At 43.7% G+C, this 26,209-nt stretch overlaps 11 protein-coding genes across 11 annotated transcripts; 7 read left to right on the top strand and 4 right to left on the bottom strand.

Moving 5' to 3' along the window:
* Positions 1 to 590: 590 nt before the first annotated feature.
* On the top strand, positions 591 to 1,376 carry SS1G_14209 (hypothetical protein; the record flags this gene model as incomplete). Its single annotated transcript, XM_001584876.1, has 3 exons — positions 591 to 978; positions 1,158 to 1,267; positions 1,308 to 1,376. 3 exons carry the CDS (start codon positions 591 to 593, stop codon positions 1,374 to 1,376), a joined length of 567 nt encoding a protein of 188 aa, XP_001584926.1.
* Positions 1,377 to 1,843: 467 nt separating this feature from the next.
* Positions 1,844 to 2,480, bottom strand: SS1G_14208 (hypothetical protein; the record flags this gene model as incomplete). The annotated part of the gene is made up of 2 exons (XM_001584875.1): positions 1,844 to 2,248; positions 2,436 to 2,480. The coding sequence occupies 2 exons, from the start codon at positions 2,478 to 2,480 to the stop codon at positions 1,844 to 1,846; spliced, it is 450 nt and encodes a 149-aa protein (XP_001584925.1).
* A 1,563-nt stretch (positions 2,481 to 4,043) lies between these two features.
* SS1G_14207 (predicted protein) lies at positions 4,044 to 5,884 on the bottom strand (the record flags this gene model as incomplete). The annotated part of the gene is made up of 6 exons (XM_001584874.1): positions 4,044 to 4,116; positions 4,348 to 4,413; positions 4,911 to 4,960; positions 5,061 to 5,211; positions 5,571 to 5,634; positions 5,872 to 5,884. The coding sequence occupies 6 exons, from the start codon at positions 5,882 to 5,884 to the stop codon at positions 4,044 to 4,046; spliced, it is 417 nt and encodes a 138-aa protein (XP_001584924.1).
* Positions 5,885 to 6,263: 379 nt separating this feature from the next.
* On the top strand, positions 6,264 to 8,111 carry SS1G_14206 (hypothetical protein; the record flags this gene model as incomplete). The annotated part of the gene is made up of 1 exon (XM_001584873.1): positions 6,264 to 8,111. One exon carries the CDS (start codon positions 6,264 to 6,266, stop codon positions 8,109 to 8,111), a length of 1,848 nt encoding a protein of 615 aa, XP_001584923.1.
* A 1,454-nt stretch (positions 8,112 to 9,565) lies between these two features.
* On the top strand, positions 9,566 to 11,618 carry SS1G_14205 (hypothetical protein; the record flags this gene model as incomplete). Its single annotated transcript, XM_001584872.1, has 3 exons — positions 9,566 to 9,573; positions 9,652 to 11,374; positions 11,430 to 11,618. 3 exons carry the CDS (start codon positions 9,566 to 9,568, stop codon positions 11,616 to 11,618), a joined length of 1,920 nt encoding a protein of 639 aa, XP_001584922.1.
* Positions 11,619 to 12,557: 939 nt separating this feature from the next.
* Positions 12,558 to 15,590, top strand: SS1G_14204 (hypothetical protein; the record flags this gene model as incomplete). Its single annotated transcript, XM_001584871.1, has 7 exons — positions 12,558 to 12,597; positions 12,681 to 12,739; positions 12,823 to 13,626; positions 13,680 to 14,852; positions 14,952 to 15,195; positions 15,245 to 15,353; positions 15,404 to 15,590. The coding sequence occupies 7 exons, from the start codon at positions 12,558 to 12,560 to the stop codon at positions 15,588 to 15,590; spliced, it is 2,616 nt and encodes an 871-aa protein (XP_001584921.1).
* Positions 15,591 to 16,507: 917 nt separating this feature from the next.
* SS1G_14203 (predicted protein) lies at positions 16,508 to 16,925 on the top strand (the record flags this gene model as incomplete). Its single annotated transcript, XM_001584870.1, has 2 exons — positions 16,508 to 16,522; positions 16,812 to 16,925. 2 exons carry the CDS (start codon positions 16,508 to 16,510, stop codon positions 16,923 to 16,925), a joined length of 129 nt encoding a protein of 42 aa, XP_001584920.1.
* A 2,573-nt stretch (positions 16,926 to 19,498) lies between these two features.
* Positions 19,499 to 19,950, bottom strand: SS1G_14202 (predicted protein; the record flags this gene model as incomplete). The annotated part of the gene is made up of 2 exons (XM_001584869.1): positions 19,499 to 19,642; positions 19,912 to 19,950. 2 exons carry the CDS (start codon positions 19,948 to 19,950, stop codon positions 19,499 to 19,501), a joined length of 183 nt encoding a protein of 60 aa, XP_001584919.1.
* A 1,096-nt stretch (positions 19,951 to 21,046) lies between these two features.
* On the bottom strand, positions 21,047 to 23,194 carry SS1G_14201 (hypothetical protein; the record flags this gene model as incomplete). Its single annotated transcript, XM_001584868.1, has 1 exon — positions 21,047 to 23,194. One exon carries the CDS (start codon positions 23,192 to 23,194, stop codon positions 21,047 to 21,049), a length of 2,148 nt encoding a protein of 715 aa, XP_001584918.1.
* Positions 23,195 to 24,325: 1,131 nt separating this feature from the next.
* Positions 24,326 to 24,639, top strand: SS1G_14200 (predicted protein; the record flags this gene model as incomplete). Its single annotated transcript, XM_001584867.1, has 2 exons — positions 24,326 to 24,430; positions 24,508 to 24,639. The coding sequence occupies 2 exons, from the start codon at positions 24,326 to 24,328 to the stop codon at positions 24,637 to 24,639; spliced, it is 237 nt and encodes a 78-aa protein (XP_001584917.1).
* Positions 24,640 to 25,308: 669 nt separating this feature from the next.
* Positions 25,309 to 26,122, top strand: SS1G_14199 (hypothetical protein; the record flags this gene model as incomplete). Its single annotated transcript, XM_001584866.1, has 3 exons — positions 25,309 to 25,364; positions 25,642 to 25,814; positions 25,872 to 26,122. 3 exons carry the CDS (start codon positions 25,309 to 25,311, stop codon positions 26,120 to 26,122), a joined length of 480 nt encoding a protein of 159 aa, XP_001584916.1.
* Positions 26,123 to 26,209: the final 87 nt, after the last annotated feature.

The raw sequence follows: 26,209 nt of genomic DNA, 5'->3' as shown, positions 1-26,209 counted from the left end.
TCTCATGACGATAAATTCTGATACCTTGCGGACTTGCGTATTAATTTGAAAGGATTTGAATTTTTTTAAAGGTTATTTGATTGGGATACTCGGTTTGAGATTATGATGAGCTGGGTCAAGTTTCTTCTTTGGTTGCTCTGATTCTTGAGGTCACTTGAACGACACCTTGATGTTTGCAGCCTTTGTAGTTGTCCATTTCAGATAGTACAAATTCGGCATCATAAGTTTTTACCGAGGTGCAATTACCGATGATGAATGTGATGTCTGCATGTGAAGAGAATATATTTGAAGATTTAATTTGAAGAATAGTAGGCTTGAGGATAAAAACCAATTTCAAATGGTAGACGCTTGAGATATTATGGGTGAGAGGTATCATCATATTTATGACATTGGAGAAGGTAGAGAAAGGGGAGAAGAAATGAATTGTGTGATGAAGTTCAATTCCATTTGTCTCGGAACATCCTCGGCCACTAAACTTCACGAATCCTTCGCTTCAACACCCAATGATTTTTGATCCATACAATCACCCACCAATATCTTCACCCCTCCATCATCACATGAGATATATATATTTACATGAATAAAACAAAATGTCTCTACCCCAATCTTTCATCAGCAAGAAAAAGCTGATATCAAGCAAACTTGCTGTTCCAACAGAAGAATACGATGATCTATCACCCAAAGGTTCCGTTGATGAAGGCATCCGAGAATTAATCGACGAGATTAATTCTTTGGATGGTTGTTGCACAACCAGTAGTTGCGCTGGGCGAGTGAGCGTATTCCTCGAAGGGAAGAAAAGCTCTGATGAATTCCGAAGTCTGGTGGAAGATAAAGCTAGTATGGATGCTACCCCAGACGTGAGAGCTGAGAAGGGTGCTGGGTTTGGGGGAAAAGGAGGGGGTGGGAGATGGCTATATGTTTCTCATGATCCAATTAGTGTTGAGGAATTAAGCAAGCTAGAAGATGAAGGGGCACTTTGTGGGTTGCTGGGGATGAAGATTAATGAGGGGAACCTCATGAATTCCATTCCTGAGAACAAGAAGAGGGATGCAAGGCATATACATTTTAAATTTGAGCCGATGGTATATTATGCTCACTGTTCTGTTTTCACAAGTTTTAAATACTGATGTCTGACTAGATTTTGCACGTCCTCACAGCATCAATAGACCAAGCGCAAAAAGTGCTGTCAGCTGCATTGCAAGCCGGCTTTCGGGAAAGTGGTGCATTGAACCTAATATCTACCACCTCAGAACCAGCAACTCCCATGGTAGGAATAAGATGTATGGGATTGACTCTCGAATCACTAGTTGGTGTATTTCACGAGACAATTGACCAAGGAGTTTGCCTTGTCGATAATGGACAACTTGGCACGTTGATGAGGATTTCGAATGAGAGATTCGAAGAGAATACGAAAAGGATTGAGAGGTTTAGATTGTTACTCAAAGAGGCAATGAATCCCATGGAGAAGAAGAAGGTGGGAGAGAATGGGGAGGATTGGGAAGATTCTCAAGCTAGAAAGGCGCGGAAACGTGCGGAAGGTCTGAGAAGGGCTCAAGAATTGAAGGAAGCGAAAGAGAGGAGTGAGGAAATGGAGAATAAGGACTCGGAGGGGTTTCTACTGAGCACCATAGAAGCTCCAGTGGATTATAGTGATATCAAAACCTGATGCATTTGACACTCCACATCATCTCGATCTTGGAACCAAACATCCACGCCATGGATTATTTCTGTAAAGACGTATTCTGTACACGGTGGATCCGTAGACACCTTCATTGATCTCTTCCCACCATTTAGCTCCCCGTATGATACACCTCATTTCCTCCCATGTGGACGTTTCCCCAGCTTATCTGACGACCCCCTCCACCCACTTAGTCTCCAACCTCCTCACCTCCCGTCGGAAAGCCTCCACTTCCTTGTAACAATCCAACGGCCTCCTGTCATTTTCCCTCAAACACCTAACCACCTCACTCTTTGCCTTTTCGACCTCCTCATCCAACTCCTGCAGCTTCTTCCTCTGTTCCAACTTCTTCCTCAACCCCTCTACATCTTTCTGAACCGCATTTCTGCCCAATTGTCTTAAGCTATCGCCAGCAGATTTTTCTTCCGATGGAGGCGAAGATTCTTCATTGGAGATTTTGGCGGTAAGCTCTTCAAAGTCTTTACTGGCGCGCTCCTGGAGTTTCTTGAGTTCGCTGGCGACGCGAGCTTGGATGTGAAGTTCGAGGGTTTTAGCGCGGGTAGAATCGGACTTTGGAATATGTTAGATTTACATTCTCGGATACATAGAAGCAAGGGGAGTGTACTTCTGAACTCGACTGCAAAGAATTTATGAGTTGTTCCGAGAACCGTACAGGCGTTTCACTACCAGACCAGATATATTAGAGCTTGCCAGCAGAAACATGTGTAGATTATCGGGAGAATTACCTGGACCATACTTGTGCCTTGGGAGGTTCCTCAGGTTTCGAAGCGCCAGATCCCATATTGACTGGTGGAGGAAGAATCAATTGCCTGAACGATATAATTTACAATCGTGACCTCACGAGCTTGGAATTTCTCAAGGTTCGCTGAAAATCGGAAGAATTGACGCCTTGTGGCCTTGTATCGGATGTATGTTTACCCATGACCGATCACCGTCTGATTGAGGCTGGTGCAAGTGGCTGGAGCATTCATTACAAGGGAAGGTTGATCTCAGCCCTCAACTTTAAAGTATAAAATGGATTGGGATGTTCAACACCAGGACGATCAATCTCAATAAAGTCAAAGGATCATCCAAATCGGGCTTCACCCACATGTGCATCATATTTTCCAGACCTGAGCTCTTCTCGAGTATGACCAGACAGATGGAAAGGGTTATCAACATCTCCCTCCAGTCTCTATCTACTACTTGACATGAATCTAATAATCAAACCTGTACCAGTGCTTTCTACTGTAAACATGAGATATGAATCTTGTGCTTTCACAGAATGGGGCCATCTCTTCTTTTCATACATTCTCAAGGTAGTCCCCGGACTTTGGTCGGATTTCATGAAAATTTGCGAATTCTTTTAATTCCACTCTGGCGGTTTGAAACTAAAGGGCGTTTCTGTTTGATAGACTTGGCACTTGCTGCTGTTCTACTTTGCGATGCTCGGATATCGGTCGGCGGCTGCGGAATCTGGAATGGGTTGCAGAGGTTTGTATCCCGGTGGTACTTTTATATGGCATGCTCGGACGATTATGAATGGAGTCCAGGTTTGGGGAAGGAACTTGCTTTCGATTGAATTGAATTGCTCTCAACGGTATCTGTTCTGTTTACCGGAGGTTCAGTCGAATTGAAGTACTCGAGTACTCAATGGTACGGTTCGTACAGTAATTAATGTCCCTCCCTCACTTGGAAGGTTCCATCGATTATGTTATGGTCTTCTGGGGTTTGCGGTTTGCATGGATTACATTATGGTCTACTTGAGAGTCCCATGGAACAGGAAAAGATCAAGAGTTCACACCATGCTGTACATTGAAACGAATGGTTCGAATGGAATAGATTTACTCAAGGATGCTTGCCGTACTCCGTCGCCAGCAAGGAGCGATTTGAACCTCGTCCACTATCCTGGTTTTGGAAAGGCTTGGGTCTCGCATGAAATTCTTTGTATTATGATGACAGACGTGCATGCCTGAATTGAATTCATTCCAATCGATGGCAACCATGAACCATGACGACTTGAATGGAATGAACATATGCGTCCGATGACAATTGGTGATATCCGAGTGTTAAAAAATTAGATTTCATCGAGTATCTAAAACAGCCTAGTATAAGGTTCTGATTTCGTGGAAGCTTCAGTGGCTGCCGGTAATGTATTTATTAGACGACGGTAAGATCTTACTACTCCGTAGGTATTATTCACAGACATAAAAACTCACTGACCCCGTTGGAAAAGGGAATTCGTAATGGATCGGATCATTTGATAACCAGCCGTTTTCCCATGGGAGGCATGTGAATGATGTTATCTATCTACAAAGTAAGATCTACCTAGTACTAAATTACTACAGAGTACCTACTTCAAGCTTTAACGTCTTTTGAAATGTTCCCCTTGAAGCGTTTCGACTGGTCTTCTAATCTCATCTTCGTCCCTTCTTAGACTAGGTAGGCTTGTAAATCTACTCACTAAGGTTTCCAAAGATCTGTCGGGATAAAATTGATCATCTCATCTCTAGAGTCTATACTCCATTCATCCATCGTTTTTACCCCTGAAGCAAACCCCCCTCGCTCCTCCCCTGAGTGAGGCGCGAAACATTAAAACGTTAAAACCAATTGGAATGGGTTATCCAGGTGTCTGCTCTCGATTGTGTTACCTGTAGCCTTTTCCCTACCTTTTCCTCGCCTTTTCCTTACCTTGGTCTCCATTCTTATTCACCAATGATTCCGTAATTCCTTGTCTTTATCATCAGCCACAGTTCATTGGAGACCAAAGCACGAAAAACCTTCTCTCTTTTCTTTTTTACCTTCTTATAAATTTGCATATACGAGGATTTGATCATCTCCACTAGCCTACAAAAGATAAATACTTATTATTTTCATTAAATGACGGGCCATGTTCGGTCCCATTCCAAACGCCCAAGAGTATTTTCAAGGTCAATCTATGGATTTAACCTGGCATGATATATGCATATACTGCGGCTATTTCTCATTCACAAAAATGCTGTGTGACGACAACAAGAAGTGATGGCCAAGGGATTGGACGCGGGCGGACCATTTCTCAAGTCCTACCCTACCCGTTCAATCCCTTCGGCTCGTCAGGACTCAAGAACGAGATTAGTCAATGGAATTTAGCAGGATGCAGGCAGAGAGTCTAATTTGAGGGAGGGGATTCAATCATCGATACGACACGATACGGTATTAAAGAGACTTGGAAATGCGCGTACCATGTACCTACCTAGTAAGACTTACTCCGTACCTAGTTATCATATGCACTGTCTGTCTTCCCTGTGTATCAGTCATTCATTTCTATTGATTGATGAAATCGGGTTGTTTCCTCGTACCGTACTCATCTTCTCTTCATCGACAAACTCACTTAGTCGCTCACCACCTCACCCACCTCACCCACTTTCAAAAACTTTTGTTTCATCAGAATTGCCACTTTCTCTGACGCAGCGGCGGGCGGGTGAATGTTCTTTTCTTGTTTCCTGGACTGTACAATACGACGGAGAGCAGGGCTTCCGTTTCGAAGTTCGAAGCTATTCACAAAAATGTGCTGATAAACCCTGCAGCGACATCATTTACCAGCAGGCCCACGTTTCCTATTTGGATAAATTTTTATATCGAGTACCGGTACGGACAATCAAAATAATATATCTGATTCATAACTTTCGCGCTCAAGCTCAACCGCCGGTGCCGTATCCACCATTAAAAACATTGCACTATTACTACTACGGAGTAGGTATCGCTACCAAAACCTCAAATTGGTCCTGTCTACGGGTACGGAGTGCGTACCTTACATGTCTAGCTAGACCCACAAAGTGTTCGAAAAGGGATCCCCGCAGAGAAAGTAACCTTACCTACCACCCTACCTTACTAGCCCGTCCCAAAAATATACATCAACTCTTTATCGCCATCTTCCCTTTGTCGTTGGTCTTGGTCCTCGTCCTCGTCCTCGAGATCTTCATTTTTCGAACAAAAGTCAATTTTTCTATTCACTCTTTCATTCAAAAGTTATTTGGGGATTTTGCTTTCATAAGTCCTGGAGACTAATACCTGACTCTCCAATCATTTCTCCCATTCACATTCATTATTACCCGGACAACAATTGCAACATCATTCAACAATCAATCATATGTCATTTCTATTCTTGAATCATTCTTTTATTTCAAGAACATAGGAAACTCACCCTCACTCACTCTCCCTCACCATCATTCCTACAGCTTCCACAGCATGTCCCTTGTGAAAAATTATATCTCTTTGTTCACAGTTCGAGAACAATAGACAAATAACCAACAAGCGCCAAGCAACACAATTAGAGAGATCAATCTTAGAACAATCGGACAACAGACCTCAAGTTTTATTGTAAGTACAAGCTCCTCTCCCTTGACGGACAAAATTCGAACCTCGAAGCCTATAGACCCAACGACCATATACCAAACCCAATTATTTACGAACCAACAGTTTCTAGATAGCTTTACACAGAAGCACTTCTACATTACCTCAAACAATAACCAAAGTATTCTTTTTATTTTTGTTTTTTTGCACTCGTCTCAGATACGAACAATACAAAAGAATCAATTGTATCGAGATGGAGTCCTTCGATCTTTTGCGCAGAGTCGCAGCCACTGCAACCACCACCACCACAAGTTTACAGCATGCAACTACAACAGAAGCAGCTGCAGCACCTAGTAACACTATAGGAATGTACGCCGAGGACTTGAATGGAGTCAACCAAGGTGTCAATGATCTTTTACGGGATGTTTTATGGTGGTGCTTAGGAATAATGGCATTGATGATCCTTGTCTTCAGGATCATGCACAGGGCGCAGTCACACATACGACATATGACAGGGATGAATAGCAACTCGAATCAACAAAGATATTTCCAGGAAAACAGATCCAGTTGGTGGAAAGTCAAGAAGCATTTGTTGTATGCCCCGTTATGGAGTAAACGTCACAACAGAGAGTTCAAGTTGTCGTCGGCTGTTAACATGGGAACCCTTCCGTCAAGATGGCATGCACTACTCCTGATCCTCTACCTGTCGATGAACGTCGCCTATACGTTGGTTCTTGATTATAGCAGAGAGAACAAGTATTCTATCGTAGCCGAGCTTCGAGGAAGATCTGGTGTTCTCGCTGTGTGTAACATGATTGCACTCATCATCCTTGCCGGACGCAACAATCCCCTCATTGGGTGGCTTCAAATCAGTTTCGATACCTACAACTTATTGCATCGATGGATGGGAAGGATAGTCGTATTGGAGGCTCTTGTACATACCTCCTGTTGGGCATACGTCCAGTACGCGGATACAGGTTTCTCCGGGGTCTGGGACAAGCTTTTGCACGACCCATTCTCTTCCTATGGCATGATGGGTACTATTGCCTTTGTCCTTCTTCTCCTCACATCTCCATCGCCCATTCGCCACGCGTTTTACGAAACCTTCCTCAATCTTCATATCATCTTCGCCGCCGTCGCCATCGCCGGTGTTTGGATTCATTGTGACATTCCAAGTCTTCCCCAAAAGCCTTACATCCGGGCCGTCGCCTTTCTGTGGGTCGCTGATCGTGTGTGTAGAATGGCACGTCTCGTCTGGTGCAACTACAGTACAAAAGGCTGGACCACCGCAACCATTGAAGCCATGCCCGGAGATGCCTGCCGTGTTACCATGCACCTACCCAAGAAACTCGACGTTAAGCCCGGCTCTCACGCCTATCTCCGTTTTGCCAAGCTAAATTTCTGGGAGTCTCATCCTTTCTCAATCGCTTGGGTCGCTCATCGCCCAATGTTCACATCGGAACTCCCACTTGATGAGAAGAAACTCGTTCGAGAAGGACAAACGACCGATATCAGCTTCGTAATCCATGCACAAACTGGTTTGACTCGTCGTCTTTTCGATGCAGCTCAAGTTGCCAGTCCACGTGCCCTGACACTGAAAGCTGCATTCGAAGGGCCATACGCTGGACATCATTCTCTCGATTCCTACGGTCATGCAGTCCTTTTCGCTGGCTCCTCCGGAATCACCCACCAAATCCCCTATGTTCAACACCTTATCCAAGGCTTCAACGACGGTACCATCGCCACCAAGAAGGTCCTTCTCGTCTGGATCATCCGTGACGTCGAACATCTTGAGTGGGTGCGACCGTGGATGGACGAGATCTTGCGCATGCAAGGACGTCGCGACATTCTTACCATCAAGTTGTTTGTCACGAAACCTAAGAATCCAAAGGAGATTCATTCTCCAAGTGCGACGGTGCAAATGTTGCCTGGTAGACCGAACATCAATTTATTGTTACAGGCTGAGGTCAGGGAACAAGTGGGCGCCATGTGCGTTACCGTTTGTGGACCAGGAGCCTTACAAGACAGCGTACGAGAAGCAGTGAGAGAAGTCCAAGAACATGGGGTTGTGGATTTCATCGAGGAGAGTTTTACTTGGTAATGTAAAGAATGCATTCGTCCTTGGACACATTTCCACATACATTTCAAACACCAAACAGAAGCAATCCCAAGGAAAGATCATAAAATCCATGAGATGGCAAGTAAAGTAGTGCAAAACAGGTCGACGGTCATTGATAATTTCTTCTTCGATTCTCAAACATAACCTTTTTTTTGTGGATGGAGAATTTTGTATTATACTCCCGGACCAGATCAGACCACAACGCTGCAGTTGTATATTAATCATACCATGATTAGACGAGAGAAAAACTCTAGAAGAGTTAAAATAGGAAAGATGGAAGATTAGATTCGCTTTTAGCGGGGAGTTAGGATATCTGCCTAGGATTGTATTTAGCGATTTGACTGCCGCGGATAGGATAGTCGTCTGTCTATAGAGTTAGGTGCCTTTGTTGTAATTGAATTGTTTAAACTACTGAGTGTTTTGTGTGATGTTATCGGAATCAGTGATTTTGCATGCTGTGATGTCTGTGTATGTTGTGATGCTTGTAATGCGATACCTCATAAAAAAGCAACTGTCATGTTAAGATCATGTCATGTTGTATTACATTGTAGGAAAGGCTCCGCTCATTCATTGACTAGATTTCCGGGAAGATCTAACCGACGTTCCTCTTTCTCGACAATTGCGCACTGCGAGAATAGATACATGCATGTTATGTCATACATAAAGAACAACTAAATAGTATTTATCTCCATATCGCTGTGTATATGAGTTCTTAGAGATGCATTATATGAATCTCCTGACCTCATGCATGGATGTATATGTCATATTGGCTGACGCTTCGCTGGCCCTCCGGAAGCCACTGCCGTGGAGACAGAATATGTGGAAGGGGGACTTTTATATCTTCATGTTCTGGGTGTAGGGAGCGATGGGGTTTTCGAGAGCTTGATGTTGTTGATTGAGGGGTGTAGATTTATATTGATATAGGCTTATGTTGATGTAGATTTATATCGGTTTAGACTTATATCGATTAAGATTTATACTGATTCATGTCTAAATAAGAGATAGATTCCTATGTGATATGAAGAGCATATTTATTTGTATCCAATCAAAGACCTTCGGTGTAATATTGGGTCTAAATTTCACAAAGAGAATGGCTAATTCAAGGTCCAATTCCGGGCATAGATTTAATTGGTTAAATTTCAGAATTTCCCCTCGCCCCACAATCGGGTTAATAAAATTTATTGGAATAGAGTCATTCATTCCCGGTGCTGGTCTTGATATTCTCTGATTGTGACTCAATATCTTCTGATCTACAAACACTATAAAATCTCATTTATTTCGTCTGGATTATTCTTCACACAGAACTACTTCAATTGCTTCACTTATTGCTCTTTTTAAACAATACAAGAATAAACAACCATCAATTACAAAGCAGAAAGTCTTCAAGGCAAAATCATAAGATTATCCCGTCAATCCAACCCCGCGATTTCGTCAAAATGCCCATGTAAGTTAGTGATACGGATGAGTCAAAGTGAACTTCTTAAACTCGGAAATACAAATGCTAACCTTGAATTGATCATAGGCTTCAAGATCCCTCGACGAAATACAAGCGATTTCCTCCCATTGAATTGCCCGATAGACAATGGCCATCAAAAACTCTCGACAAACCTCCAAGATGGCTCAGCACAGATTTACGAGATGGCAATCAAAGTTTGGTCGACCCTATGGATGGTGAACAAAAGTGGAAGTACTTTAAGATGTTGGTGGAGCTTGGTTACAAGGAGATTGAAGTCTCATTCCCTTCTGCTTCACAGACAGATTTCGATTTCACCAGGCGCCTTGTTGAAACTCCTGGTGCCGTACCGGACGATGTCTGGCTCCAAGTTCTTTCACCGTGTCGTGAAGAATTCATGAAGCGAACTGTTGATTCCCTCAAGGGCGCCAAGAAGGCCATTTTACATATCTACCTTGCTACTAGCGAGTGCTTCCAGAGAATTGTGTTTGGTTTGAATGAGGAAGAGGGTTTGGCATTGGCAGTTAGGTGTGCTAAGTATGCTCGATCTATTACAAAAGACGACCCCGAGCACGCCGGTACAGAGTGGGCTTTCGAGTTCAGCCCTGAAACCTTCTCGGACAGCAGACCGGAATACGTGATTAAGGTGTGCGAAGCAGTCAAGGAGGCGTGGGGTCCTACCGAAGAGAATCCAATCATCTTCAATCTCCCTGCTACAGTCGAAATGTCAACTCCTAATGTTTACGCCGACCAGATCGAATACTTCTGCAGGAATATCACAGAGAGAGAAAAGATTTGCGTCAGCTTACATCCACATAATGATCGCGGTTGTGCTGTTGCAGCTGCGGAGTTGGCACAGATGGCTGGTGCGGACAGAGTCGAGGGATGTTTATTCGGGAACGGGGAGAGAACAGGAAATGTGGATTTGGTTACTTTAGCCTTGAATCTTTACACCCAAGGAATTAACCCTAAGATTGATTTCTCGGATCTCGAACGAGTGATAGATGTTGTTGAAATCAGCAACAAGATCCCAGTTCACCCAAGAGCACCCTATGGGGGCTCATTGGTTGTATGTGCATTCAGCGGTTCTCACCAGGATGCAATTAAAAAGGGGTTCCAACTCCGAAAGAAGGGGGGCCATGGAGATGAGAATCGCTGGGAAGTGCCATATCTTCCTCTCGATCCTCAGGATATCGGCCGTACTTACGAAGCTGTCATTCGTGTCAACTCACAGAGCGGCAAGGGTGGTGCCGCATGGATTATCTTAAGAAACCTTGAGCTTGATCTTCCAAGAGGATTACAAGTTGCTTTCAGCAAAGTGGTTCAAAAGCGTGCTGATGAACTCAGTCGTGAACTTCTTTCGCGCGAAATCCAAGATTTATTCGAGCAAACCTACTACCTCAAGCACAATCCAAGATTCAGTCTTGTTGATTACTCTATCAGTACCGATAGAAGTGCCTCGCCTGTGCCTCCCGCTCCAGGTAAGACGCAGGACACGACGAACTTGAAGCGTCGATTCGAAGGTGTCATTTCGATTGATGGAAAAGAGCATGAATTGAAGGGATTGGGAAATGGACCGATTTCTAGTTTGGCAAACGCGTTGAAGAGCTTAGGTATTGATCTTGAGGTGGCAGATTATAAGGAGCATGCAGTTGGTGCTGGAACAAATGTCAAAGCTGCGTCTTATATTGAATGTACAGCTTCAGGTTCTAAGGAGAAGGTATGGGGTGTCGGAATTCATGAGGATGTGGTTCAATCTTCTTTGATTGCGCTTTTGAGTGCAGCTTCAAATGTAAGTCGCCTATTAACACCAAGGCTTCATTTGAAAATATCTAACGATACTACAGTTCATGGCAAGCAGACCCTCAACACCACTACTCTTCAAGGGTAAGCATGGTATCAGCACCAGTCGTGACCTCGAGCTTGATAGCTCGGCAAAAGAAAACGCCAGTCTTGCAATTCCCAAACCCACTGCAGCACCAAAGAGTGGACCGGATGCGGTGAGTGTTTTGGAGGCAAAAGTTAATGATGCATAAATTGGTTTTCTCTTTTCGTTGTTCTACTTATCACAAGGCTGCTTTCGTAGCAAAAAATGAGGGGTAACTTCTTAGCGCATCTTTTCAGGGATGGGGTTTGATTGGCATTGATGGGAAGGACATATGAAAAAGCGATCAAAAAGTGCATTTGAAATTATAAAAGAAATTGTAAGAATCATAATGATCAAAGATACCATCTAGTTGAAGAAAAGCGTTTGATTTCTATTCAGAATAATATACTATATAAATATCTGTACCTGCCTACTTATATCAAGGATATATCTAGGTATTTCTCAAAGGGTCTTGTAAGCAAATGAAAAAAAAAGTTATCAAGTGAATGAATGTATTGATTAACTTTGATTGTCTTGTTATTCACATATACCGGAGATTCCCATGTGAGATTTACAAAGTCACGTGAGACGTCGACAGTAGACTTAAGCGGACCAATAAGAAGCAGCCGTAGCGGGGACACCGCTCCATTAATGACCCAGGAGGAAATTTAGACTTCTTGACTTTGGACATCAAATTCTAAAAACAATCCAGAGACTTTTAAAAATTCTCTCTATTGACAAGAACTGTTGATTCTTTACATTCATTTACTCAATACTTCCACAAGATCAAGAGAGGTTATCAAGATCTTTAGAAAAATAATAATCTTTCTTCCTTTACTAGAGACTACCAGTGACTACAGTTCTGTAGTCTAGCTACTCTTTCTATCTAGCAAAGAAATCGGCCTTGTCAATACCACACCCAAAGTCAACATCGCTTTCTTCAACAACCGCAAATTCCACCTGCGATCAACACAACCCCAAGTTGAATTTCTTCAACCACCTTGTCGCACATCAGGAAAACAGTTATATCGTGAAGAGAAAGGAATAACTCTTTGACAATAATACAAATACTTCAAAAACACCTTTATACTCTTGGGAAACTGCAAAGATGGACGTTGGTTCTGTCTTGCTTAATTCCTTGGCGGCAGGTCGGTACTTCCCCTCCACCCACCACCACATTTGTCTCAAAGGTGAACGGACTCTTAAATTCCAGTGTATTAACTATCAATAGACAATGCTACCCGTATTGCTGCTGAACAACAGCTCACCCAAGCTGCTGAAGCCAACTTTGTGAGTCCCCCCACACAGCCTTGACCGCACTGTCGATGAGTTTCCATGACCTTCTTTACTGACTTTTCCTTCCTTCAACATAGTCAGGATATCTCGTCACACTCGTAGAACAGTTAGCAAATGAAGAAGCACAAGGTTCCGTCCGAGCTGCTGCTGGTATCGCCCTCAAAAACGCCTTTACAGCCCGCGAATATGCCCTGCAACGCGAGTTACAAGATAAATGGCTACAGGTTGAACCAGAGACTAGGAAGCGTGTGAAGGACCTAACTCTTCAAGCTCTATCCTCAAACAACAATCAAGCCGGTCAAACAGCTGCGCAAGTTATATCCTCAATAGCAACCATCGAACTGCCTAGGGATCAATGGCCAGAACTTATGCCCGCTTTGGTGCGAAATGTGGGAGAGGGTAGCGACCATCTCAAGCAGGCTTCCTTGACTACTCTGGGATTTATTTGCGAGACCCAGGATGCGGAATTGAGACAGAGCCTCGTACAGCATTCTAATGCCATCTTGACAGCAGTCGTCCAAGGTGCCCGAAAGGAAGAACCAAATTTGGAAGTACGACTAGCAGCTATCGATGCCCTTGGCAACTCGTTGGAGTTTGTGGATAGCAACTTCAAGAATGAGGGAGAGCGGAATTATATCATGCAGGTTATCTGCGAGGCCACACAAGCTACCGATTCAAGGATACAACAAGGTGCTTTTGGATGCCTCAACAGAATCATGTCGCTGTATTATGACTTGATGCGCTTTTACATGGAGAAGGCCCTCTTCGGACTTACGATTATGGGAATGAAGAGTGAAGAGGAAGATGTAGCCAAGCTTGCCGTTGAATTCTGGAGCACAGTCTGTGAGGAGGAGATCGCCATTGAGGATGACAATGCTCAGGTAAGATTATAACATCTCGGATCCCTAAAGGAGTTACACTGACAATACGACAGGTTGAAGAAGTTTCTTTGATGCGACCATTTTACAATTTCAGCAAGGTTGCAACTAATGAGGTTGTTCCCGTTCTTTTGATGCTTTTAACAAAGCAGGATGAAGATGCTGCTGATGATGAATACAACATCTCCCGTGCCGCATACCAATGCTTACAACTTTACTCACAAGCAGTTGGTGGTTTAGTTATCCAACCTGTTTTGAGCTTTGTTGAACAAAAGCTTCGTGGAGAGGATTGGCATGATCGTGATGCTGCTGTCTCCGCTTTCGGCGCCATCATGGAAGGACCGGATGAGAAAACACTTGAGCCAATCGTCAAACAGGCACTACCTGTTATCATTAGCATGATGGATGATAAATCCATTCATGTTAAAGACTCGGCAGCCTATGCTCTTGGTCGTATTACTGAAGCTTGCTCAGAGGCTATCGACCCAGCTACTCACTTGCCAAAGTTGATCGCATCTTTGTTCGAAGGTCTCATCAGCAGTCCTAAGATGGCAGGCTCATGCTGTTGGGCTTTAATGAACCTTGCTGAACGCTTCTCTGGAGATATCGGATGCCAGGAAAATCCTATCTCACCCCATTTCAACGAGAGCATCTCGAGACTTCTTCAAGTTACCGAGAGACCTGACGCGGATAACGCATTAAGAACCGCCGCATACGAAGTTCTCAACACCTTCGTCATGAATGCTGCCAATGACAGTCTTCCATCTGTCGGTGAACTCTCTGGGGTTATAATCAAGAGACTGGAAAGTACTCTTCCTCTTCAGTCTCAAGTTGTCAGCGTGGAAGACAGAATCACTCTTGAGGAGATCCAAGTCAGCTTGTCCACCGTCTTGTTGGCAATTATTCAACGTCTTGAGAAAGAGGTTACTCCTCAAGCTGACCGAATCATGACCATCTTACTTCAAATTCTCAGCGCTTGTGGGCCTAAATCGAGCGTTCCTGATGCAGTCTTCGCCACTGTCAGCAGTCTGGCGAATGCTCTCGAGGAAGGTTTCGCTAATTACATGGAGGCTTTTGCCCCATTCCTTTACAATGCTCTTGGTAATCAGGAAGAGCCAAGTTTGTGCTCCATGGCCATTGGCCTCGTCAGTGATATTACCCGTTCAATGGGCCCACCATGCCAACCATATTGCGACACATTTATGAACTATTTATTGAACAATTTGAGGGTATGTTTCCTAAAGATATCAATCCTGCCTTTCATGGATTGGAGGATACCACCTTGCCCTAACCCCGTCAAAGTCATGTCACATCTAACAAAGCAACAGAGCACAGCACTTGCCAACCAATTCAAGCCTGCCATTCTTCAGTGTTTCGGAGATATCGCAGGTGCTATTGGTGGCCACTTTGAGACATACTTGTCCGTCGTTGCTCAAGTTCTTCAACAAGCAGCTGGCGTTCAGGCTAGTCCCGATGGATCCTATGAGATGTTCGATTACGTCATCTCTCTGAGGGAAGGCATCATGGACGCTTGGGGTGGTATCATTGGTGCCATGAAGATGGATAACAAGAGTAAGTCATTAGATCGATGTTCTGAAAGGATGGCACTAAAATAATGCAGATGACCTGTTACGCCCTTACGTTGAGTCAATCTTTGGCCTTCTCAACACCATCTGGGTCGATCAACACCGAAGTGATGCTCTTATGAGATCAGCTATGGGCGTCATTGGGTATGTGCTCATCGCTATATGCCTTCTTTCACGTATACTAACTGTCCTAGTGATCTTGCTGATGCTTTCCCTAATGGAGAGTATTCCTCATATTACCGTGCTGATTGGGTCATGTCAATGATCAAGGAGACCAAGTCGAACAGAGAATTCCAAACTAGAACCATCGATACCGCACGGTGGGCTCGTGAGCAAGTCAAGCGTCAAACTGGTGGTAGCGCAGGAACTATTCAAACTTGATCAAAAATTTCAACGATCAAAGGCGTCCTTGTACACCTTTCAATGTCGGTTCCTATGCCGACGCATGAATCCCCGATAGAGCTCAACCAATATCTATCTTATTCTTTTCTTTTGATTTCTCTTTTTCTTGACAACGTCTGGTCATTACTGAGGGGTATTGTCCTCGGCTAACGTTGGTCTGTTTGTTCCATCGGCGTTTTTTACATCGCATTGAATCCGCAGAACCTGTCTGCCCATTCGTACGTCTATCGATAATCGAATGGTCCCTCCTCTATAATTACACTTACCCCTACCGACAACGGAAAATCATATCACCCGATATGATGGAGGAGGAACTGTCGATTCCCACACCCCATTTGTTCAGCACCGACATCACCATAGCACTATCAACACATTACTTTGTACAAATAGATCCCCTTATCACCAACACAGCAATTTTGTCCCCTTACCTCGCGCCAATACCCCTTACACCATCACGTTTTTGTCACACTTTTTCTGCTGTTTTGAGCGAAGAATGCATGCCGGGTCTTTGATTTTCTTTGATGTTCTGATGGATGACGATGTTGACGATGGGATGGATGATATGCTCAATGACGTGGTTGGTAGATGGATCAATTGTTTTCACCGCGAAAATCTTGTATTTGGAGTGGGAGGTTGGGTGGTTGGATTGATGGGGTAAAGGGAATGAATGGGCGGATGCCGGACGCAATGAACGGACGGAATGGTTGGTGGGCGGAGGAAGGAAAGAGGAGTTTTATAATATGTAAAGCTTTGGCAATGATCGACCGATTTGGGTCCTTTGTCTTAGTGATGAGCTTTTGACCATCATCATCATAGGAGGAAATATGCAGAAGGCATGCCCGGGGTTGGGTATATGAGATGGTGGAGGAAGAGATGGGAATCAAGTGATTCGAATGATGGCTATTTCGTCAGTGAGTTGACTTAGTTGGGCGACTACTCAAAACTGAAGGAATAGATAAATACCTAGTCAGAAAGGCGAAGTCGCCGACTTGATATGAATGGATTTGTCTGCCATATTTGAATGTCTCAGCTGTCGATGTGACTGTGATGTATGGCTATGGCATGTAATGTGATGTGTGTGATGCGGTGATTGTTTGTAAGAATTCAGTTGGAAGCATTGTCACTAGTATCTAGATTGCAAATTGTACCTGACGTAGAATATGCACTATACAGATCTTGCTGATTGAGCGCGCCGGCTAGGGAAGCAATCGATTAAGACTGCATCGTAATGCGTTGGGTGTAGATGTTGCAAGCGGATTCTATATTGGCATTCAAGTGGCTTTCTGGAGGATCAGTGATGCTCGATTGTATTAGCATTTCATCATCACGAATGACAGGAGCTGACTTTACAAATGGAGATTGTGTATCTACTACGTCAGGCTGGGTAGGGACAAGCATTTTGAAGGAAAGGGAAGGGTTGAGTAATAATTAGAACGAGGGGGGAGAATGTATTACTTATAGGGGGAAAGGTAGAGATTGACGGAAAGAGGGGGAAGATGATCGTTTGGGTGGGGTGGGGGTAGAAGACAGTGGGAGAGGGAAGAGGATATTTGGTGGGGAGAAAGAGCAACATTCGATCATGAATATCAGCATTGGACAAAATCCTAGTATTGGGATACTGGGGAGCAATTAGATGGTGAGTTCAGGGTTGCTACCACTGGGACGAGCTTAGGGCCAAAGATAGGTTTTGGCACTTGCTGTTATGGAGAAAGACTTCGGCTGTTGGTGAAGGCGGATGGGAACGCTCGTGCTATTATCAAAGTGAACAAAGAAACCTTTTCGGCAGAAACATCTGAGGAGCATCCGGAGGGATTTGTGCGTGTGTCACGAGATAATCTTCACGTAGAATTTTGGTTTTCAAAGAGGCTGACTTGGGAGTTATTGGGTGAAAGGTACAGCATTGAAAATGAGAAAGTCATGATTTTTAAAAGAAAGTTAGGTGAGAGTGATTACTATCGTAATTTCTACGAAGAAACTGTGGTATTAATGCCTAAAAAGAGTCACTCCCATTTTGAGAGTGTAATTCCTTGTCACTGAGGATCCTGGGATCATAGCCCTGCTCGAAGTAATATCTGTAATCGCTAAGATAAAGTTTGATGGTATCGGAGTCTTTGATACATAGCGAACAGCGCCGTTGAGTTCTTTTCGGCCCAGCTGCATCTGGTTAGGAAATGTATGTTGGATGGATAGTTCCTAGTCACTTTTCGCTTTGTTTTCCTATGCTGTGTCACGTTGATTGTGTTATAGAGGCTAAAGCGAGCCCTATTGCTCTTAAGCCGTGGGCAATAGCTCTTTAAAGTAGTAGGCTATAAAGAAGCGGGTATATTGAATCAGCGTGGAGTATGAGCGTATGTGCACATTTCAGCAGCAGAAATTGACGCGTTCTTTTTCGACTCGAAGATCTAAGCAGTAGTTGAAATTTGCAGTGTGAAACATAGATACAGCTTTTGTTACTTTGCGCTTCATCTGCAGAATTCTATTCAAGTAGACTGCAGGGCGCCTTGTGTCGCTTGAAGCTACGTTCAACTTTGCCACTTCGTAGACAGAGTTATATCTACAAAGTTATTCCTCCCATTCTCCTTCATCGCACCAGTCTTGCTACCAAATGTTCATGTCTTGGTATTGCTGCTCAATGCTCTTGATGCTTCGACGAATCGCTGTAACCATCCGTAGACTGGAACGAAGACACGCTTGTCGGTAAGGAACATTGAAGCTTGAAGATAGAGTTAAGAATTATGTACTGATATGTATTAGATGCCGTGGCCGTCAAATTAATCTTGGGAATGGAGGAAATGAGCGCTGAAGTGCCTCATTTAGATTGTGTATATCATCAGCTGCGTTTTTTGAGGAAGTAAGCCCTTCGTGACAAATTAGATTCATTCTTTAATAGAGTAATGTAAAGAGGTGACGGCATAGTTTCTCAGACTGTGCCAGTCACTGATCCTTTTCGGACGTTCGCTGATTGGGGATTGACTGATACAAGTCCGGAAGGTAATACTTAATAGGAAGCTGAAAAAGACTGCTGTGTTGCTAGGCATGGGGCGTTAAAGGACAACGGAATCTGCTGGAAGAATTAATGGAAGGCTAGACTGTTTGATGGTGGAAAGCTTGATGGAAAGCTATATTTGTGGGTCAATTTGGGAGCAGAAGGAATGATGTATCAAGAACAGGGAAATCTATTAGGCTTTTGCTTGCCCATTCAACAATTCAACGAGCAAATACCACATTCACGTTTTTTTTTAAATAATCATGGAGGTGTTATGCCAGTCTCAAAACATTAGACTAGTAAAATTAGAGTTGAGGATTGGTGAATTTTTGGGACTCACAGATCATGGCATGTGCTAGTTGTGAAAATTTTGTTCGTGATTGGTGAAGGTATGGCTTGCAATTGATATAGACAATAGCTCATGTATGATCTCTCATTATGAGACTAGCCAATTTGAAATGGCACAGCATCTCCACCGAGAGTGCGCAAATATTTAGCACAAGTCGAAATTTGAGCTGTGACTCGAGATGAATTATTTTCTTTTGCAGTGCTTTTCATTGTTGTTGATGGTCTTTGATGGGGCGAAACACTGCGCAAATTCAGTGGGAGTAACTTTGAGAGCTACAACATCAAAGAATGAAGGGTAGATGGACAATGGCTAGAGCTAATCAAGTATGACCCATAACAAAATCAGATGGGAGCGAATATGGATTGCAAAGCTTCAGGGAGACATGCCTCACACATCCTATCTTTGGCGGGCAACCCGAAGAGAGATTGATCATTGAACCAATTTCCGGCACTACAAGCCGAATGTGAGCTAGAATAGAAGAATTGGTCTTGCCCTTGCCCTTGGCTTATACCTCGCTTGCTTTCCTCTACTTTTCCTAAATAGACTGCGATTTCATTCTTTCCACAATTCCAGATTATTTCCAAAACCAAAGAATTCCGTTCTCACCTCTCCCCAAAATGCCTCAAAATTTGAATTTGCCTCACCTCTAGGCATTTCCTCCTCCTCTTCTTCTGTGGCATTATTTCTTCTCACATTCTGGTGATTATTAGGCAATGCGCCTTTACCACTATAATGGACCACCTTTCACAATAATCGAGCCATAATCCTCCACGTTGAGAGCCAAGTAAGCTCTTAGCTTCTTTAATGGTAAGTTTTACTACATTTGAAATTGTTTTATGTGCTGATCCTCAATCATCATTCCAAAGCTAGATTTTACATCTACCCGCTGCGGTGAAAGCTTTCCATGAGTTCTTGACTGCAGCCATTATCATCAATTAATGACGGTGATTTCATGAATTCCTCACTACAATCATGACCTTGAGGTCGGTAAGTCCTACTCTCATGTGGAGTTTCATCGAGTCTTACCATCACAGATCGATTGACCATTAAAAAGTGCGAATAGAATATCGCTGTTTTAATTTTGAAGTCGGTAAGATCTAATCGATAAATAATAGGTTGGTTGCAAGTCAAGCCTCAGATCAAGGTGTCCCGGTGTTTCGCATTTCAAGTCCACACTGCATTCCACAAGCACAAATATAAACGGTGTGAAGACTCGATCTCAACAACTTGCATTCTATCATCTGAATACTGAATACTCAATATGATGAACTGATATCATAGTAATGACCCCTTTACAATTGATTTCCCCATTGAAATAGCCGGCGGCCGCATCTCGAGTTTGTGAAATCCTTGACAGCTTTTTTTGAGATAATCAAATAAAGAAAACTCAAATGCTTGATGATGGCTGATACCTGTTCTCCTTGGAGAAAAGATGACCAAAGTAGATAAGTAAAGTTTGGCGGCGGAGCTATCTTTCGGGACCGAAACCCCTAACTGACATGATATGACTTTATCCACTGAAGCCCTTTCCTGGGGACTACTCTAAGGTAACTTAATAAGTGAAAACTTAAAATATTATAAACACATAAAGTATGACGTCAAGCTTCATGCTGTTTCTTACTCTTAATCAATATACTCCTACAGCATTAGTTAGCTGAATGTCCCGAGCCCCTAACAAAAGGCCACCAATTTCTAAGCGATTTCACTTCAATCATTCAATTTGATAGCGTAGCCAACACTAATTACTTCATTTACTCTGGCTCAATGGCCTTGTAATTAGCTATGAGATAGAAAATGGTGGACACGAGCCTCGAACCTCGAACCTCGAACATCTCATATCCTCTATCAGGACAGATAGATCTTCTATTGATCACTCAAAGAACTCTCATGGCCCCGTTTTACCCCGCCGGCGCATTAGGGTAGCACGATCTCCCAAACTTAGAGCCACACATGCCTATGCTTAATATATATTAGGATTTTGGCAATAGCCACTGTATTAGTTGCTATTACACACTAGAATCGAATTTAGCTCTGTCAATGATACCATAATCTTCGTCCAAGGTCTCCTCTTTGCAATGCCATAAAAACCATTGGCCAACGTCAAGCCAACTCAAAAGATCCTTCGTTCCATCCGTAGACCCTCCTCAGTCGACTAGCAAACATAATCAACTTCCATCCCTCAATCTCCGACTTATGGGGCCGATGGAACGTAATAGACTTCTCAGCACCCACATTCTCTCCTGGAGAGAAGGTGTATACAGATCCGAATTTTGGCATTACAGAGAATTTCAAATCAACCATTGCAGCTTCGAACGCGCTCCAATTGACGGAACCTCGAGCTTCAGACTTTGCGAACATAGTGGAGAAGACCTGTGACGTATTTTTGTTGACTTTGAATACCAAAGGCGACTCGGACGCTTCCACTTGTGTGGACTTTGCTGTATCTCGAGTTATATCGTAAGGAGAGACATCTGCGGGCCGAGCCTTGTGCTTTTCTTTTCGTCGTTGTATGAGTATATCTGGTGCCGAGGCCTCATGGGTCGGGTCCTCGAAGGTCTTAGGAGGCTTCTTCCCGATCTGTGCAACTCTGTCCTTCTGCTGTTCGTAATGAGTTTGGATTTGCGTCACACAATCTGCTACAAGATCTTGGTACAGAAACCCAGTGTTTGTGCCCATTCTTCTTGCCGTAAGTTGATCTAGAGCATCAATAGCTCCTTCGGTCATGCCCGGCTCAAGGAGGTTTTCCATAGGTACCGCAAACCTCGAAAGTTCGACCTCATACTTTAGTGACTCAAGCTCGCCTAGTAAGTTGTTGAGCCTTGACGCATACAACTGTCCCCTCCTAGGGTTTCTTGGTGGCAGAGTAACGGTAGCAGAAAGGGCTTGAACAAAACTGGCGATAACTGCCAGCTCACCGAATGCGTCCAAAATTCCATCGTGAACTTCTGATCGCTCGGCGGGGTGGAGACGATAGAGGTCGTCTAATTTCTTGATCCAAGTAACTGATTTAGCGGCATCAATCTCAGAGGAACAGAGGCGAAAGATATAAGAAAGTTGTGGATTCTCCCTAGTCAGAAGCTCTGGATCTTGCTTGAGCAATACACGCGCAAACCCATTGTCATATTTCCCTGAAACGCGTCTGAAGTACTTTGAACCTGTCCCTAAGGCTACGTAGCGTTTGAAGACTTTCTGGACCCGCGAGAATTCGAGATGAGCTACGTTTGATATCTCCTGAAGCAAAATAGTGTTTGCAACTTTATCATTGGGCCTCTCTGAGAGAAGTTGAAGAAGGCGATGCATGTAATCCCAGTTTGCAACTCCAGTAGCAGCATTATGTATCAATTCAAAAATTGATATACTAATATGCTTATCGCTTGGTACGGGGACGATCCGTCCCTTCTCATCGGGTACAAATTCCGGTCGACTGAAGAACCAAGCATTGACCATGTGGTGTAGAACAACTGATTCAGAGCAACACAAAACCAAATAATCGTTCATAGCGGTTTTCTGATCGAAGGAGCTGTTGATCATGTCGTCTAACGAAAGACTTTCCTGGTTGTGAACAACAGAAAGTTTTGAAAGAGCGGAAACAGCTGCCTCTTCTGCCTTTCGTGGTCGGGGCTTCGTAGATTTGGTAGTAGATCCAATTTCTAGAATGTCCGCGACTAATAAGTTCAGCTGTAAAAGGATATACAGCTGTCTAGTGAGAACCAATTCTCCAACTTCCTGTGGAATAATAGCTCTGCTTTGAAAAGCAATTGCGAGCTCGGTTGTAAAGTCGCGATGGTGAGCAGCTGTTGTTGATCTGATTGATCGGCCATAAGTATCCTCGTTGTCAAAACGGGTGTAGCAATATTTAAAATCATCTACATGACGAAGGTTGTTGTCGCGCATACTCTCCAAGATAAATATGCAATCTCCGGGTCCATCACGAACACCCTCTCTGTACTGGTCTAGAAGTGATGTTGTCGCGCGGTGTCTTAAATGATCAAGTAGAAAGTCAGGCTCTGTCACCATGTCATCAAGATTTAACTCGGAAACCACCTTCCAAGGGTTGCCTAGCGGCTGATCTCTTGAATGTTTCAAATACGCGTTTTCTGCGACGCCAGCCTTGAAAGCCTCCGCTCGCTGATTTTGGCTGAAACCTCGCCAGATCTGATCAATTTTGGAACCATGTAATTCATATTTTCGTGCAAGATCTGCATGAAGTGACTTAATCTGTTGAACAATTTCTGGATCAGTCTCCATGGTTGTAGATTCGAGAAAATTCGGCGTCAGGTAGTTGGATGTTGGATGTTGGATGTAGAGTGACAAAAATCATTTCGATGGTTTCGTGCTCGAGTACTGTGGGCAAACTTTACAGCATGGGTTACCGATGCTCCAAAGCACGTGAAACATTTAATTCGTGGCACTGACAGCAACGAATTGATTGCAGCGATTAAGTTCATCTGAGATAGCCACGTTGTAACGACATTTGATCGAGTATACTTAGGATTAAGCTTCCGTTGTGCATTTCAACAGGTAAGGTCTTACCTGGAGCTTTACAGTAACTTCTCGAGGCTGCTGAATCCCGACAATGGACTTTGTGCGTTCAAGGACGAGTGATTTTGAACAGTGAGCAAGGTAAAGGAGTCATCGGAGCATGAATAGCTTCAGACATCATGAGCATCATATCACCTGACTGCAGTCCATATACCATAATCTTCACGTTTAATGGTGCGCACCATACTGCCTGCTCCAGGCGGACCAAAATCTGGCCAAATCCCCTTTTATTCTTTCCCTTGTCGAGATGCTAAATTTCTGCAATTGTCTACAATTTAAAATCGCACGATTCGCCTTGAATTATATAGTCTATATTATCCATATACCATCCTGATACCGAGCCAGGCGAAGTGTGAATGAGGATGATTCTGGCAAAGATGTGATTTTCCCTTTCGATCCAGTAATGCATCGCGAAGCTATAACTTTTCGTCGGTCTCGGTCAAGACGCACATTTTGACCTTCATAGCATGCTCGGCTGGTCGAAAGCACCAAGGCAGTCATTATTCAATGAAACCATTACCCCATAAGAATAGCAATAGCACTGGGCTCATCGAAAAGGATTTCCAAAAGTACGTTAAAAGCGAATACTACTTATTATGTATTATGAACGACTGCGAAAGGCCTCTTTCAGCTGAGGCAGACATAAGGAGATAGCATCATCCCGAATGTTATCTCTGAAAGCGATAGCATGGGCTTCCAGTTCAGCAGCTTTCCGGTCCTCACCAGAGTCGCCGTCGTACAGTGTATCTAGCTGAGACAGTTTTTTTTTCGATATGCCAATGACATACATCTGTAAGCAAGAGCTCCTAAAAAGCCGAAATCAAGCCTGCTGACACCATGACCACCTTCAAGGACATTTACCGCAAAGACGGGATCAAGGGAACCAACAAAGGTGTCAATACCGTGGCCGTCAAGCTTGATGTGATGGGCAAAGTTTCACACGTGAATGTTTTGGAAACATTTTCACGCGATAACACATTGTATCCCCAGATGCTAACTGTCCTCATAATCCATGATAGAACAGTATAATGCATTTCCTTCCGCAGGCTGTCTCTAAGTGGATTGGTATATGCAAGATGTATCAAAGATCCAAAGGGAACAAGGACGGAGTAAGGAAAATTACCTTTGAGGAATCATATCACCGACATTGATCTCCGCCAACGATTTTAGGGATATGGAGCGACAATTCATCCTTTCGAGGACCGCCATATGGCTATTCTTGCCTCTAAACATAAGAAGCTGCCTGTCCATTAAATTTTAGATGATAGTATGCCTACCTAGGTAGACTAGCCATGGACTAAAGTGGAGGAGGGGGGATGAGGAAGTCGTGATAACTCTATGTGGTGATTCGAGGCGACGAATTTGTCTTTCTGCTCAACTTTTCACCCATGTACCAGCTCTTTGCCATGCGGTATGAAAGTTGTCATGGCCATTGTTGTTTAGTTGTTCAGTTATTGCTATATTGTTACTAACTACAAGTATGATTGATCACGATCATGACCAAACACTTTTTTGTCGCTGCTTGACGAGGCTGTAGATTTTCCCCACAGAAAATCCTCGCTTAAAAATGGAAATTCTTGGCACACACAATGAGCGATGAGGTCCTTCAAACACACGACGACGAGTTGATTACATAGGAAAGTCAAATCTTCACAACTGTACGTATAACATCGAAAAATACACAGGCGCTACGGAATTTTCTACTAGATAGATACATGGAATTGTTGGCTGACGATTTTCACATCCTATAGAACAACTTCCAATCCTTCCTCATTTAATACTTCCCCTCACTTCTCGACGAAGGTCAAACTATAGCAATCATGGATATGGAAAAGTTGAAGAGAATGCAGGCCAGAGGTGGTGTTAGAACTGGTGAGTCAAATTGCAGCGAACACAGTAGATTATGCGAATGGCAGGAGAGTTGAACAGCTTCACATGGGACGTTTTGGAAGGTGGAGGGGCTGGATGGCCGCGCCATGCCTTTTTTTCCTTTTGCGATATCTGGACTATTAAAAGCTAACATGTGGCCCAAGGGTATGTGACAGAATCCCTCATCCTCATCTGCAATTCATCATCCGCGAGCACGATCTCGAAGTTTATGATCTGAAAGAAGCGCATAGCGGGGTAGCAACGGTATGCTAACGATACAACAGTGGAAAGGGTACTCCAAGAAGAAAGGTCAAGAATGTTCATAAGAGCACTGGAATGGACGACAAAAAGTTACAGACCTCCCTTAAGAAGCTTAATGTCCAACCAATCCAAGCTATTGAAGAAGTAAACATGTTCAAGTCTGACGGAAATGTTATCCACTTCGCAGCACCAAAGGGTACTTTGACCTCACAATACGAGCTACTGGACGTTACACTAACCTTCTCATCAATAGTCCACGCTGCTGTTCCATCCAACACCTTCGCCATCTACGGTAACGGTGAAGACAAAGAGCTCACCGAGCTTGTCCCAGGTATCCTTAACCAACTCGGCCCAGATTCCCTTGCTTCCCTCCGCAAGCTTGCCGAGAGCTACCAATCGATGCAAAAGGCAGAAGGTGGTGAGGAGAAGAAGGATGATGAGGAGGATGATGACGATATCCCAGATTTGGTCGAAGGAGAGAACTTTGAGGACAAGGTCGAATAAATTTCCCGTACCCAAGGCAAAGTAAATTAGGAATGATATTAAAGAACCGGTGACGGCATTGATACGAGAACGATCATATTCTTCTTT

This window comes from Sclerotinia sclerotiorum, genomic scaffold (assembly GCF_000146945.2).
Source record: "Sclerotinia sclerotiorum 1980 UF-70 scaffold_30 genomic scaffold, whole genome shotgun sequence".
Lineage (NCBI taxonomy): Eukaryota > Fungi > Ascomycota > Leotiomycetes > Helotiales > Sclerotiniaceae > Sclerotinia > Sclerotinia sclerotiorum.
Note: the sequence above shows the minus strand (reverse complement) of the source record. Positions and strands in the feature narration are given on the sequence as shown.